The sequence below is a fragment of the Sciurus carolinensis genome, chromosome 17 (genome assembly GCF_902686445.1).
Source record: "Sciurus carolinensis chromosome 17, mSciCar1.2, whole genome shotgun sequence".
NCBI lineage: Eukaryota > Metazoa > Chordata > Mammalia > Rodentia > Sciuridae > Sciurus > Sciurus carolinensis.
The window spans coordinates 23,387,521-23,401,633 of NC_062229.1; the positions used below are offsets into that span (position 1 = coordinate 23,387,521).

General features: G+C 38.9%; 2 protein-coding genes across 2 annotated transcripts in view; one reads left to right on the top strand and one right to left on the bottom strand.

Moving 5' to 3' along the window:
* Positions 1 to 14,113, top strand: part of Map4 (microtubule associated protein 4) — a 114,820-nt gene that overhangs the window by 64,025 nt on the left and 36,682 nt on the right.
* Positions 6,998 to 8,241, bottom strand: LOC124969417 (cell division cycle protein 123 homolog). Its single transcript, XM_047532368.1, is given in 2 exon segments — positions 6,998 to 7,780; positions 7,783 to 8,241. Coding segments are annotated over 2 exon segments (1,011 nt in total). The 5' UTR covers positions 8,227 to 8,241; the 3' UTR covers positions 6,998 to 7,213.

Below are 14,113 nucleotides of genomic sequence, written 5' to 3' on the forward strand. Positions count from 1 at the left end.
ATATCATCAAAAAGAAATGAGCACTATTTCTTGCTCATCTTGTTTAGAATTGGAACTTGTGTACCTATTAAAAATTACAAAGAGAAATAAGTCAGATTAGATTTATAGGTACTGGGTGAGTACTTATTATGGAGGTTAGAAAGTCTGAAATATTTTGTTATTTTGTAAATATGTTTGAAAAAAAATTCTTATCTGAGATTATGATCTTTGGTAAACCCAGTTAAGGATAAGAAATGTTTTAGAATGAATGGTTTTCTAAAAATATTAGTATATGAGTTGGTGAAAACAGACTGCTTAACTGAGTCACTAAATGAACTTTTTTTTTTTTTTTAAAGAAAGAATAACAAGGATCTTGTTGTTTAGAATTTTAGCCAACTTCATGTATTGCAGGTGCCCCTCCCACACAAGGCACACAAGTTTGCAGATCCAGTGACTGCAGGTCAGCCCGGCCCAAACCTACCAGGGCCCCTCCTGCGCTTCTGGAAGGCTTGACTCCACAGAAGACTCTTGATCCCAGGCTAGGCCCTTTCCCTTTGTGTGAGTTGGGTTGGGTCTCTGGTTCAGCTTCCTCTGGTGATCCTGGGAACCAAAGGAAAAGTGTTCATGCTGACTTCCTTGAACCCCAAAGGGATTTCAGCAGGGAGGCCTGGGATGTAGAAAGCATGCCAATGATGATGAAGAAAAAGAAGAAGAAACCAAAGCAAAAGAGATATTCTCAACCCCGGGCTGGGGGATCTTGGAATGATGACAGTGCAGAAGGGCCTAAAGGTTACCCCTTTGTGGCTGGTCCCCAGAAATCAGGTGTCCTCCCCAGTCAGTCTGCTACTGTGGACATGGAATATGGACTTGTATCCAGAGAGAATTTGAAAAGAGAAGGTGTAGTTGATTCCAGAGCAGCTAACGGTGAGAACTTTATCTCAGAGGATCTCAGAGTTCCTTTGTGTCCAGAAGAAACTACAAAAACTGCAGAAAATTCTCAGTCCAAGCTGCGAGTAGAGGAAGAAGGCAGAGCAAACACATCAGTGCCACGTAACCAAGAGAAGAAATTGCTGCAGCAGGGTGAATACAAACCACAGCCTACACCCCTCTTGAAGACTCCTGTGGATAAAAGCCAGATGGTGAGCCTTCCCAGCCTGACAGAAGTTTCTGAACACAAAGCAGGAGCTCTTTTAGAGATCGGATCTAAAGGGGCCCAGTCTCCTATCCTGGACCAAGAGGTTGTGAGTGGAGTTTCAAAACCCACAGCAGCAAAAGAATTAACTAATTTGATACCAACTTTAATAGCAAGTGATCCATTAGAAGATAGTCTCAAAGAAGAGAATGATGAAAGTAAAATGACTAAACTACAGAATGTTGACCAGAAAGTGTTTCTTAAAGGATCTGTAGAGGCTAAAGAACTAAAAAAGGAAGGATTTCCCAAGCAAAAAGAGGAAATCAACATCTTTACTTCTGAGCAACTGCAAGGCCAAGTGTTAGTTCAGGCTCCAGGACTAGGAAATGAGCCATTTAAGAGAATGCCAGGTGATGGCAAAAGCAGGAAGGGAAGGGGAAGTTCTGGGAAAGTGAGAGTGAGTTCTGGGAAGCCTAGAACAAAATCTGACCTGCTCTATGTTCTGGACAGTGAGAAGGATGAAAGGGCCGTTCTTGTGTCAAGTGAGCCAGTTCCTAAAACTGAACAAATGACTACTAAGGATAAGAGAGAAGAGCTTGGATTGAATTCTTCAAAGCAACCAGGATACATGGTTGATTTCACTGAGGCAATAGTGATGGGGGAACCTAAGGAGATAACAAACCCTAGGGTGGGAAGCACTTTGCAGGCATGGATTCCATTGGAAAATGGGTCAACCTTGACTCAGGCTTCTGATGCTAGGACAGAAAGAGGAGCCTTAGGCAAAAATATGGGTGTAAGTAACCTGAGCAAGGAAGGAAAGTGTCCTTGGATGGACCATGAGTCAACTCTTTGGTTTTCTGAAAAGCCTAAAAAGAGAAGTAATGAAGGTAAAACCAAAAAATCTAAAATTAATTATCCCATAAACAAGGAGGAAATCCCTAACCCACCTTTTGAAGGGAAGGACGGAAAAGTATCTGATAGTATTCCCCATAAAAACAGGGAATTAGGACTCACTTCCCCCAAAATACAAAATCCTTTGTTCTTGCATACATCAGGTACACCCACAGTGGAAACACTTGACAGAAAAGGTAAAAATGTTGAGGTTAATTCTGCTGAGCTTGGGGCTCCTGAGGGGAACAAAACAAACACAGCCAAGGATTCTGCTATTATTGAACCAGCTGCCAAGGTGACAGATGTAAGCTGCCAAGACCAAATTCAGGGGGCAGGATTTGTTCCCTCAGTAGCATCCGAGGAGAATAAGACAGATGCAACTAAGGGATCCACAGCAGTGGCTGACAAACCAAATAAAAGGAGTAGTGATGAAAAAAGCAAAAAGGTTAAAAATAGTTCTCCCAAGAAGCACATTCTGGAGAGTAAGATAGATGCAACAAAAATACATGTTCCCATGGAAACCACAGGGGACCTCAGAATTGAAGGAATGGGCTATGTGGACGAAAATAGAAATATTACATTTACCTGTCCCAGAACACTGTCAGGGCTCATGAATAAGTCAGCTCCTATAGAGTCTGTGGAATCAGCAGCCTGTGAAAAACTGCCCACTCTTCCTCCTCCTCAAGTAGTAAAGGAAAATAATTCCTTATCAGACACCTTGGCAAAAAGTGGGGAAGAGAGAGTCCCAGCTCAGATTTCTAAATTATTAGTGGAAGATAACTGCAACAAAGATGGGGTCCCAGGGCAAGAAAGACCCAAAACTCCTTCTGCTGATATGCCATCTACCAGCACAGAAGGAATTGCCCTGCCTTTTATTAAAGCAGCCATAGAAACCGTGAATAGTCAGAAAGATTGCTGTCTTAAGAATCAAAGTGAGCTTGCTGGTCCCATGAAAAATGAAGCAGGGACAGATGAAGGGCATGTGGTAGGAGAATCTGAGTTGCTGAACTGTGATGCATCCAAGTGTTCAGTAGAGCAAATTGCAGAGCCAGCAAAAGGGCACCATCTTCCTGAAGTGCCCACAGAAGTCCAGGGCCTGCCAGGAGAGACAGGAGTCCTAGCAGCATATGCAGACAGGGGTGATTTCCCAACACCTTCAGTGAATACAGAGGAGGAAACTGAAAAAGACTCTACTTCTGCTCAAACTCCTGACTTATTGGGAGACAAAGCACAAAACCTCTGTTTCCTCGAGGACCAAAATACTAAAGATAGAGATTCTAAGGGCCCAGATTATTTGAATAAGGAGGTAGATGTGACTCTTTTGCCTCCAGAACATGAAAAGGATAGATTTAAAGAAATTAGACTGACTTTTAAAGTCACAGAATTGGAATGTGTTTCCCCACCAACACCAGAACTCCAGTCCAGTTTCTCATGTGGCAAAGTTGAAGTTCCTCCTTCAGGGGTGGTAGATAAGTTAGAAATGACTGCTTCCAAGGGTCTTCAACTCCCAGAACTCAAAGATAACATCATGGAAGAACCTCAGAAAATGACAGAAAAATCTGAACCAAAGACACTGGGAGAAGAAAAGAAGGAAGATAAAAGCAAAATGATAGAACCAATGAAAGGCTACATGAGACCTACAAAGTCCCGAGGACTTACTCCCCTTTTGCCAAAATCTACATCCCAGGAACGAGAGAGATCCAAACACCTGAAATCCAGTGGTATGAACCTGCCATGACAAAATGTGTGTGCTTGTGGCTTTTGAGTCTGCATCAAAAAAACAAAAAATTTGTGCCTTGGTTCCATCCAGATTCTAATAATCCTTGTTAATCTTGGTTTGTTGGCATGAAAACCTTTAACTGCTACTTACATGTTTTCTGCAGCCAAGGCATGCCTTGTGTCCAGCTTGAGGAGCCCGGGGACTCAGTTGCATGCCTGTTTACTTAGCACTGAAGCTTGAATTTTAGGGGAAGTTGAAAAGAAACTCTTTCACTGTCCACCATTATTGATTTAAAAAAAAAAAGTTCCTCCTACAATGTTTACAACCAAATTTTAATCATTGATTGGTACAAGGATTCATAGGAGGAAAGAAAATGTTTCATGTCTACCTGAGTACATGAGATTTTTTTCCCCCCTGGTATATATGTTTGCTATTACCACAATCCCACAAAGCTGGGGACTCGAACCCGGGCCTCCTGCATGCGAGGCAGGCACTCTATGTGATGTGCTATATCGCCAGCACTCCCCCTGGTATATATGTAACTTGCGCTAGTGGGACTAAATATCTAAATTGCTTATAGAGCTAGTGAAAATGATCTGTTCTCTTTTGGGGAAATGGTAGCCTCAGACTAGCACTGGTGGGCATAGACTTTGTTTCTAGTAGTGGGAAATGATCTCTAGATACAGCCACATTCTTTGACCAATTTGCTGCTTACAGCCATTAGCAGACTGTTAAATGTGTGTTAGAGTTTTGGGCATAGTCTATGTCTATGAAACATAGTTCATAAGACGTGGCCCATTATGGATTCCTCATAATTTTTGCCCTTTTGGTTCTAATTAACCATGCAATTAGAATGAGATTGGAGATGATTTATTTAAGATGTAGAACTAGTTAGCCTTTTTTTCCCCCTTGAAAAGTATATTCTTAATATCGACTTCCCTGAGACTAACCTTGAAAATGTTTTCTTGCCTTTGAAGTTTTTTGCAGCCCACAAATGACATTCTTTCTTGATCACTGTTTCCCAGCTTGCATGATAGAGCTACTAACACCAGAAATTTAAAACAAAAACAAAAACTCACCAGTTGATCTTAGCCAAGTAGCCTGCAGAGACTTCATCATGGGGTTATATTCTGCACAGTATGGACCTGTTCTTTTCTGTAAAGCTTGTGCTATGCATGGATTTGTACCCAGTAAGGAATACTTAGACTATATAAGTAAAGAATGCTAACTGTTACTATTTGTGTACAATATATTCATCTCTTCTGCTTTTATTTTCCTTCTATTAGCCACCCTTTTACCAAGGCAAACTGAGTACAGTAGTATGTACAGGGCACCCCCCCCCCCCATTCTATGCATTTTTTTAGTTTTGGCTTCTTGGCCATTTCTTTAGTTTAGCAGTGATACAAAAGGTAATGTGTAAATTTTGTGGAAATCTAACCGGTATTTCCAAAGATATACTAGTATTGTCAAATAAATAATTTTTGCATGGTATTTCCAAAGAAATGCATAAAAAGGATTTTTGAAACAGACAGGTGCTGCAGAACTTTTGAGGCCCTGCCTTGGCCAGGTCAAGCTCAGACTATGTGTTAGGAGTGTCCTTGAAAAGTGGCTGAGAAAGAGGGTAATGGATTTTAGATAAAATGTATTATTTATCTTCTCTGAATTCTACTATATATTTTCCCTAAGGACACTCTGTACTTAGGGAAAACTCTGTACTTAGTTTAAAAAAAAGTTTGACTGATTTTTGCATAGGTTAACACATTCACATGGTACAAAGGAATGTGCAATAAAATGTAAGTCAGCCTCCTCCATTAACCCCATCTGGTTTTCAGTCTTCAGAGGCAACCAATTTTAATAGTATTGTACACATCCTTCCAGATCATTTATGCTTAAAATAGCAGTGACATATGTATTTCCTGATTTTATATAAATGAGACATGACATACATACTGATGTGTGCCCTGCTTTTTTATCTTGTTTGTTTTCCTTTTGAGGAACTGGGGATTGAACCCAGGGCCACTCTGTCACTGAGCCACACTTTAGCCCTTTTTTACTTTTTATTTTGAGACAGGGTCTCACTTAGTTTAGTTGCTGAGGCTGACCTTGAACTTGAGATCCTCCTGCCTCAGCCTCCCAAGTCTCTGGGATTACAGGTGTGTGCTGCCACACCTGACTTGGTTTTGCCTTTTAAATTTAACAATTTTTAAAGAAATCCTTAAAAATCAGAACAAAGAAAGCAACCTCATTCCTTTTGTTTACAAAATGTCATACTCCTGCCAGTGCATCTGTCAGATTCAAATGGACTCCAGAGTTGAAACACTGGTTTGAAGAAGGTGTATTTATAATTTTGAAAGGTGTTGCCAAATTGCTCACTGTTGGGCCACAGAGATGTTTCAGAGTTAGTCTACTGTCAGCCCAGATTTAGACCTGTTTCCCTGTATTTTCTCTACTAATGTGACTTCTTTTATAAATATATATTTAACACATAAAGTTTTTTAGTTGTTAGGGGCCTTCATTTTATTTACTTACTCATTTATTTATGAACTTATTTATTTACTTATATGTGGTGCTGAGAATCGAACTCAGTGCCTCACACATGCTAGGCAAACACTCTATCACTGAACCACAACCCCATGCCCCTAATGTGACTTCTTGTTGTTGTTATGTATACTGATATAATAGGTGAAAAAATATTTTTTCAAGATAGATTTATTTCAGGATTTATTTACTTAATGACCACTTTGTGTATCATCGATAATATTTATAAAACCCATCTCCATTTTGAATTTCTAAAAATATTTTCTATTAATTTTTAACTACACCTTTTAAGTCTGCCAGCAATCTAAAATTTACTTATTTCTGGATTTTTTTTTTTTTTTTTTTTTTTTTTTTTTTTTGGGTGCTGGGGATTGAACCCAGGGCCTTGTGCTTACAAGGCAAGCACTCTACCAACTGAGCTATCTCCCAGCCCCTGGATTTTGTTTTCATTTATTTTTATAAAATGTGATGTAGGATTACTTGGGCATCCCATTGTCATTTGTGTATAGTATCTCTACTGATAACGCCGCTTTCGTCATGCTTGGTATACTTCTGAACTTCCCTCACCCCTCATGCATTGATCTTTTCTCCATTCAAACTTCAGTAACAACTGGCTTAATATATTTTAATATGTAGAGTAGGGCAAGCACTATTTGCCCCGTTGCTGTCTTTCATACTTGTCCTATTATTATTATTATTTTTTTTTCATAGAAAGTTACTTTATTATCAGAACAGTATGGTTTCCTATGTTTAAGATTTATTTATTATGTTATTTTTACAAATAGCAAAGTTCCTCCATTTCTCTCCAGGTGAATATACATGAATATAAAAAGCTGCCAATTTCCACATTGCCCACTCCTGCCCCACCCTTTAGGGTCACTGGGAAGTTGTGGCCTTTGAGCAGCCTCCTGAATAGCCATGGATTCCTCTTTAACTTGGTCTTGAACTAGCTCTCAGTCATCCTCTTGCTGATTTCTTTTCAGCTTAAGAAAATCTATTAGTTTGTGAGCATCTTCCCCAGTGGAGAGGTCTACAAAGTCCTTGGGCAATCGGTAGCTCAGATAGGGGCTCGGCTGTACTGTAACTTCACTGTTTGTGCAACGAAAAGCTGGAGAATCCTGCTCCTGAGCATCTCCTTCACTAAAATCACCTTTTAAGTTTTTCCCAGATATCAGTTCTTCCCAAGTAAACAGCAGTGAATCTGTGACTTCACCAAATGGATTGAAGTCAATTAGCCACACCTTCCCCCTACTGTCTCTGTATATATCGAAAACAAAATCTTCATCTAGGAATTTGTACTGTATGTGTTTCTTGAAAAAGTCTTGAATGCATCTGCAAATTTCCTCCTTTTGTTTGGAAATATGATCATAGTATTGTGTGTAGTCCCTTTGAGAAATACCAATAAGCTTGTTTTCCTTGACAAAACACTGGAACTCAGCCCCAGGAATTAATTCACACCATTTTCGGAGAACAAGCCCATATTCCATACAAGGATCTGGAGAATCATCAGTACAATGAATATAAATGGTTGAGTGAAGTCACGAGTGATGAAATCAGAACTCTTGAAAAGTAGAAAGATGTCACTGAGGGTTTTACACTTCAGAGAACTATTCATTGCTATCCAGTACGCATCCCTTGGAGCACTCCAGTTAAGCTTAGGAAAGACACTTCCCCCCAGAGAATTGATAGCTTCCTGGACTTTAGTGGCAAACTCAGGAAATTCTGGTGCCGAAAGTGTGGCTGTGTTCTCATCATCTGACCACTGTATTTCTTCTGTTTCATCATCACTGTCTGGTTGAGAGCAAGTTGGGGGATCTTCCCTTCCTGAAACCACCAGAGTCCCATCATCAAGTAAATAATCCTTTACATTTTGAGGAAGTGGAATGATGACACTCTTGATGATAAGGCTTCGGAAGAGCGGGTACCACGCGGAGAACTGACAGTGCAGCACATGCTCCTTCTTCATCCCCCAGCTACCGGCGTCCCTACTTTTCCCTATTATTATTATTACATATAAACCTGAAAATTGACTTGTATAATTTTGTAAAAGAAAAAAAAATCCAGTCTGTTTTTCTTGGAATCAATGATGTATCTATAGCCTTATGGGAGCTGATATGTTATATGTTGAGTTTTTTATTCAGCAGTATAATATGCCTTTCATGTTGTCAGTGTTGGTTCATCACTGGTGTTTGGATGTTTTGTTCATACAGGTTTTGTATATTTCTGGCAAAACTTATTCCAGAGTATCCAGGAACCAGGCAAATGTGCAAGTGCAGAGCTTCAGGCGTATGTTGGTGTGTTGGGGAACACAGGGTTTGTGATAGGAATCTAAACTGGGTGTCCCATTATGTCCATCCATTTGTGGTCCGTATAGGCTCTGATGTTTTTTCCGTAACTGGTACTAGATTTGGCCTTGTTAAATTTCATCTTTGATCCTTACTTTGAATTTTTTATGTTGACTGTCCCACCCTGAGATTACCACTGATTCTCACATATTTTGTCCTCATTTGTCCTGTGGTCAGATGGTATTACCCATGTTTTTCAATATTTGTTAGTAAAGATATTAGTGGAATAGCAATTGCAATTTCTCTCTCTCTTACCTGCTCTCTCTCTCACACACACACAACAATATTATGAAAAATTCAATTTTACAGATGAGAAAATGGAGGCTCTCAAGATTAAGCTCATATAGATAGTAAAATGGCAGAGCTAGAACTGGAACCCAAGTCTTGCAGAGTCTAAGGTTAATGCTTTCTGCATTCTTGCCTCAGAGGAACCTTCCAGAAGTTTTTAGCTACTGCCAAAGAAAAAGATGATGGTTGCTAATTAGTAATTATATTTTTTTCTTTTAGTGTTTAAGCAGTTGCTAAACTTATTTCCAGCTAGAGAACTAAAGACACATGAGGATATAAATTGTGAATCAGAAATTAATTTAGACTTAGAATCTAGGTCTTTTAGTTCTGTCTAGTATCTTATTCTCCATACAGAGTCTGTTTGATTTATTCATGTGTTCTTCATACCCAGCGTAGAACTTTACATATACGTGATGCTTGAAGACATTCTTTAAATTATAAATGATTTTGCTGATTTTATCCTGTTTGGAGGTGGGACAAGTAAATATATTGCTCAAGTCTTTTCCATCTTACTGTTTTCTATCCTGTTATTAAAATATCTTTTTTTCATGCCACTCTCAAGTTCAGGGAAACTCACATCTTTTGCATGTTGTTCTACCCAGGAAGGATTAATGAGATACTTAAGGAAGTCTGGGCTCAGCTTGTCAAAAATGAACTTCTTGTGGGACTGTGTTTTTGTTTTGTTTTGTTTTGTGAAGGGAAGGGAAGGGAAGGGAAGCAGGGAAGCACAAGTTTGAAAGGATGTTCCATATGATTCTGGTACCCTCTTTATTCCCCTGGAAACCAAGTAGAGCTCTGAATGACAGCACACATGGGGTGTCATTACTGTAAAAGGCACAGTTAGGGATCCGTATACATAGCCTTGCATTTGCCATGCTGAAGCCTGGTCTCCTTTTTATCTAGCTTCATTTCTTTTTCTTCAATTTGCTTGAGCTCTTCAACTGTCTCCTAGCAGCTGGGAATGTCAGTTTATGGTGGGAAATTTTCTTAGTGTGAAACTTGAAGTAATTTATAAACCCAGAATCTTAACAGTTTCAAGGCCCTTGTACATAAATAAAATATGCTCAGCAGATGAAAAAATCATTTGTAATCTTAGAACTTGCTACTATTTTACAACCGGAGGAGTACCTGTTTGATAATGTCTTAACTGGAGTGCCATCACTTAAGTGCCTTTCTTCATTGCTTTACCCCACTCACCCTCTCTTTCTCTGGCCTTTTTCTTACTAGCATCTTAATGAAGTTTATTTGGATTTTAAACATCACATAACTAAAAATAGCTACCATTTAGTGAGACTTAACCATATGCCCATTCTAAACTCTTTTAACCTTCAAACAATCCTATATAGTCAGTGCTACTATTACCTTGTTTGACAGGGAGCATCTAATTTTTTTTTTTTTTTTTTTTAAGTATTAGTTCAAACTATTGGTTATCCTGCTTTTGTCTGTCTATTTTTGGAGGGTGCTGGTGATCGAACTTAAAGCTTCATGTGTGCTAAGCACAAACTGTCCTACTTTTTTTTTGTTTCTTCTTCTTCTAGTGCTAGGGATCAAACCATGTGCCTTTAATACACTAATCAAAAAGTGTACCACTGAACTGTACCCGAGCCACCTAATATTCTACTTTTAAAAGGAAATTCTTCCTTTGCATTCTCTCACTTTTTCCCTCTGACTAACAGTAGCATTAGGAGATTTGGAAGACAAATGATAAACAACTTGGCTTCCGAATTTCAGTATTATAAATATGTTCACTTCTTGAAAATATGAAGGGAATAGTTAAGGTGACTTCCATTATTTTTACCTGTGTGACACATTTACTGAAGCAGGTCATCTCATCTGTGAAAAGATTGAAATTGTTAGTCTTTAAAGTGGTTAGACTTGGTGGTAATTTTTATAAGTCTAGACAAAATTTAAGTATAAAGCTTGCCTATTCTGCACATATGAGCATGCAACATGATTTGAACTTTCCGGTATTTAGTTCATTCTTTCATTTAACAGATACCAAGTGAGGTTTTTCCTATACTGTAAAAGTAGGTATTGAAACACATTCTGTAGTCTTTAAGGGTTCCAGAGAGGGGAGATAGATGATTTTACTCCAGAGAGAGAATAGAAGCACAAGCTATATGCTGCAGGATTATAGAATAGACAGGGACTGAGCCCTTGTAGGAGAGCAAGAGCCTGTGAGGTATGAATGGGTCTGAATGTGGCTAAGAGTTTTCTGAGCAAAGTGAGGTAAAGCATTCTAAGGGTTAGAATGAATAGTGACCTGCAGGTACATGAAATATTTGAGGAATAGCAAACGTTGTGGTCTGACTAGCACTTAAGTCATTTGGGAAACGGATAGATCTGTGAAGCTTTTTGAGAGGAGATTACAGAAAAGTAGATAATCTCCTAAATGATCCTGGGTGTCCTATGTGTACCTCCATAAGCAGAGGATCTTAGATTTATGCTGAAAGTAATTGGGGGCAGGGGTTGTGTTTCTGTCTAGTTTTAGTTTGAGATTTTCTCTTCTTTTGGGGGGAAGCCATGGGAAAAGTCAATTCTATACTTAAAAGAATAAAAGCCTGGAATTTCCAAAGTTGTACTTCTTGGAGAGTTTTTCATTTATAAACATTTTAATGATTTGGGTTCATGTAAATCAGATTACTAGCTTCATTTTTTCATTCTGTTTGCTTTCCGACTTTTAAAAGTTAATCAGGAGAATCATCAGTTAAACATGTCCTAAGAAATGTTTCGAAAATTCAGTAGAATATGATTTTTAATGGTTTTGCATACATGTATATATGTATGACACAGCCATCATTTGCTTCATAGCTTTCAACTTGTATTAGTAAAGAGTATCATCAGTCTTTGTAATTAGTACAATTATCGACTTTCATTGTAATGATAATTTATTAGAATCACTTCCTGGCCACAATAACAGGGAACAGTTGGTCTGTTTGGAAAGTATCGTTGCCTTAGTAACTGATAAGAAAGAAAGCAAAGAAACTAGTCACCAGAGCATATAAAACCTAAGGCCCTGAACAGGTTAAACACTAGCTCCAGGCACAAGGCAAAAAAACAGAAACATCTGCCAGTGCATCTGCTGGGATCAAGCCTTATAGACTGTGCAGAGCCCTTGGAGGCTTGACGTGTCATTATATATCTGATAAGAGTCTTAGAAACCATCTTCTGATCAGCAACACAGAAATCCATACCATTTTATCAGACTTATAATAAAATGGACTCTCAAAATCTTTAACCCAAAGAATATTCAAAGTCACCACCTCTTGGGATGAATTGAAGACAGCTTTAAGTATGGGAAGGATCAGGTCAAATGACATAGAGGCAGTGTAAAAGGAATTTATCCATTCTTTCACTTAGCAGACCTTTTTTTGACAAACTGTTTACTTTGTCAAGCATTTTGCTGGTCACATGCACAGCAGAAAGGGACAGGTCACCATCCTGTCTTCTAGAATCTCTCAGTAAAGGCATATAAATAAAAGATTATCATGTACTTTCCAAATCCTAGGAAGGGGTAAAGTTTTGTGGAAATATGAAGGACTCACTTTGGGAGAGGAAGTCTGGGAGGCTCCACAAGGACATTTAAGCCAGTTCTGATTGAGTGGGAAGATAACCTAGAGAATCAAGGAATTGCAGTGTCACGTGAGTTTAGAATTTATGTCTTCTGCATTTAAGTAGTCATCTTTTTTCCATGAACAGACTCACCCTTTAAGACTTGATGTAAAGGGCTGGAGTTGTGGCTCAGTGGTCGAGCGCTTGCCTAGCATGCGTGAAGTGATGGGTTCGATTCTCAGCAGTGACAACTAAAAAAAATTTTTTTAATATTTTTAAAAAATAGACTATACCAACTTGATGTAATATCACAGTGACTGAGCAGATTTGAGTTCCTTGCTACAGCTCTCTTCTGTGAGTAAATGTGCATTCCTGAGTGAGATTATGTCTGTGGTTCTAAATTGGTCTCTGACACTGACTTGGCCATCCTCTGGCTTTTTTTTTTTTTTTTTTTTTTTTTTTTTTTTTTGCACTAGGGATTGAAGCTTGGGAGCTTGACCACTGAGCCACATCCCCAACCTATTTTTTTTATTTATAATTTTGAGACGGTTTCGCTAAATTGCTTAGGCTGGTCTTGAACTTTCCATCTTCCTGCCACAACCTTCCAAGTCACTGGGATTATAGGTCTGTACCACCATACCTGGCAGGTTTTGTTTTTGTTTTTGTTTTGTAGTATGGGGAATTGAGCCCCATGGTAGATAAGCACTCTTTCACTGATTTATATCCCCGTCCTTTTAAATTTTTTTGAATTTTTTTTTTTTTTTTTTTGGTGCTGGGGATGGAACCCAGGGCCTTGTGCTTGCAAGGCAAGCACTCTACCGACTGAGCTATCTCCCCAGCCCCGATTTTTTTAAATTTTGAAACAGGGTCTCACTAAGTTGCCCAGGCTGACCTCGAATTTGCCATCCTCCTGCCTCAGCCTTCCAAGTTGCTGGAATTACAGGCATGTGCCACTGTACCCAGCTCCTTTGAAATAGTTTTCTTCACTGATAAATAAAAAAAAAAAAAAAGCGGGGGGACATTAACAAGGAGAGTCTAACTGGAGATGTAGCTCAGTGGTAGAGCATTTGCCTAGCATGTGCAGAGCCCTGGGTTCACTCTCCAGCATCAAAAAAAAAAAAAATTCTTTTTAGGAAAAGGGACTGTTGGGGCTGTGGTTCTGGCTCAATAGTAGAACGCTTGCCTAGCTCATGTGAGGCACTGGGTTTGAGCCTCAGCACCACATAAAAAATAAAGAAATAAAAGTATTGTGTCCATTTATAACTAAAAATATTAAGAAAATGGGAGAGTTATCCAGTAAGTAAGATTAGTTTTTCTCAGAGGTGCGGAAAGATTGGTAGTCAGAAACTAGGCATCTTTTGTGTGGCTTTTCCATTAAATTTTTGCCATTTGATCTTGAGCAAACCACTTTTTTCCCTATGGAGCCCAATTTGCTCCTTGGTAAAATTAGAAGATTGGGTTAGAGAAGCTCCTGCATTCTGATTCTGCCCTGTGCACATACCTAGTGTCCTTGAGTACCATTTTTATGGAATTACCTTGTCTTGAAAAGGATTCAGTAAGTGGACCATTATTGCTTTTTTTCTGTTAATTAGTGGTTAAAATCAGGGCTTATATGATGTCTCTTATAGGTGGTAATGGGTCGTTTGCCTACTCTTTTTATCAGAGTGT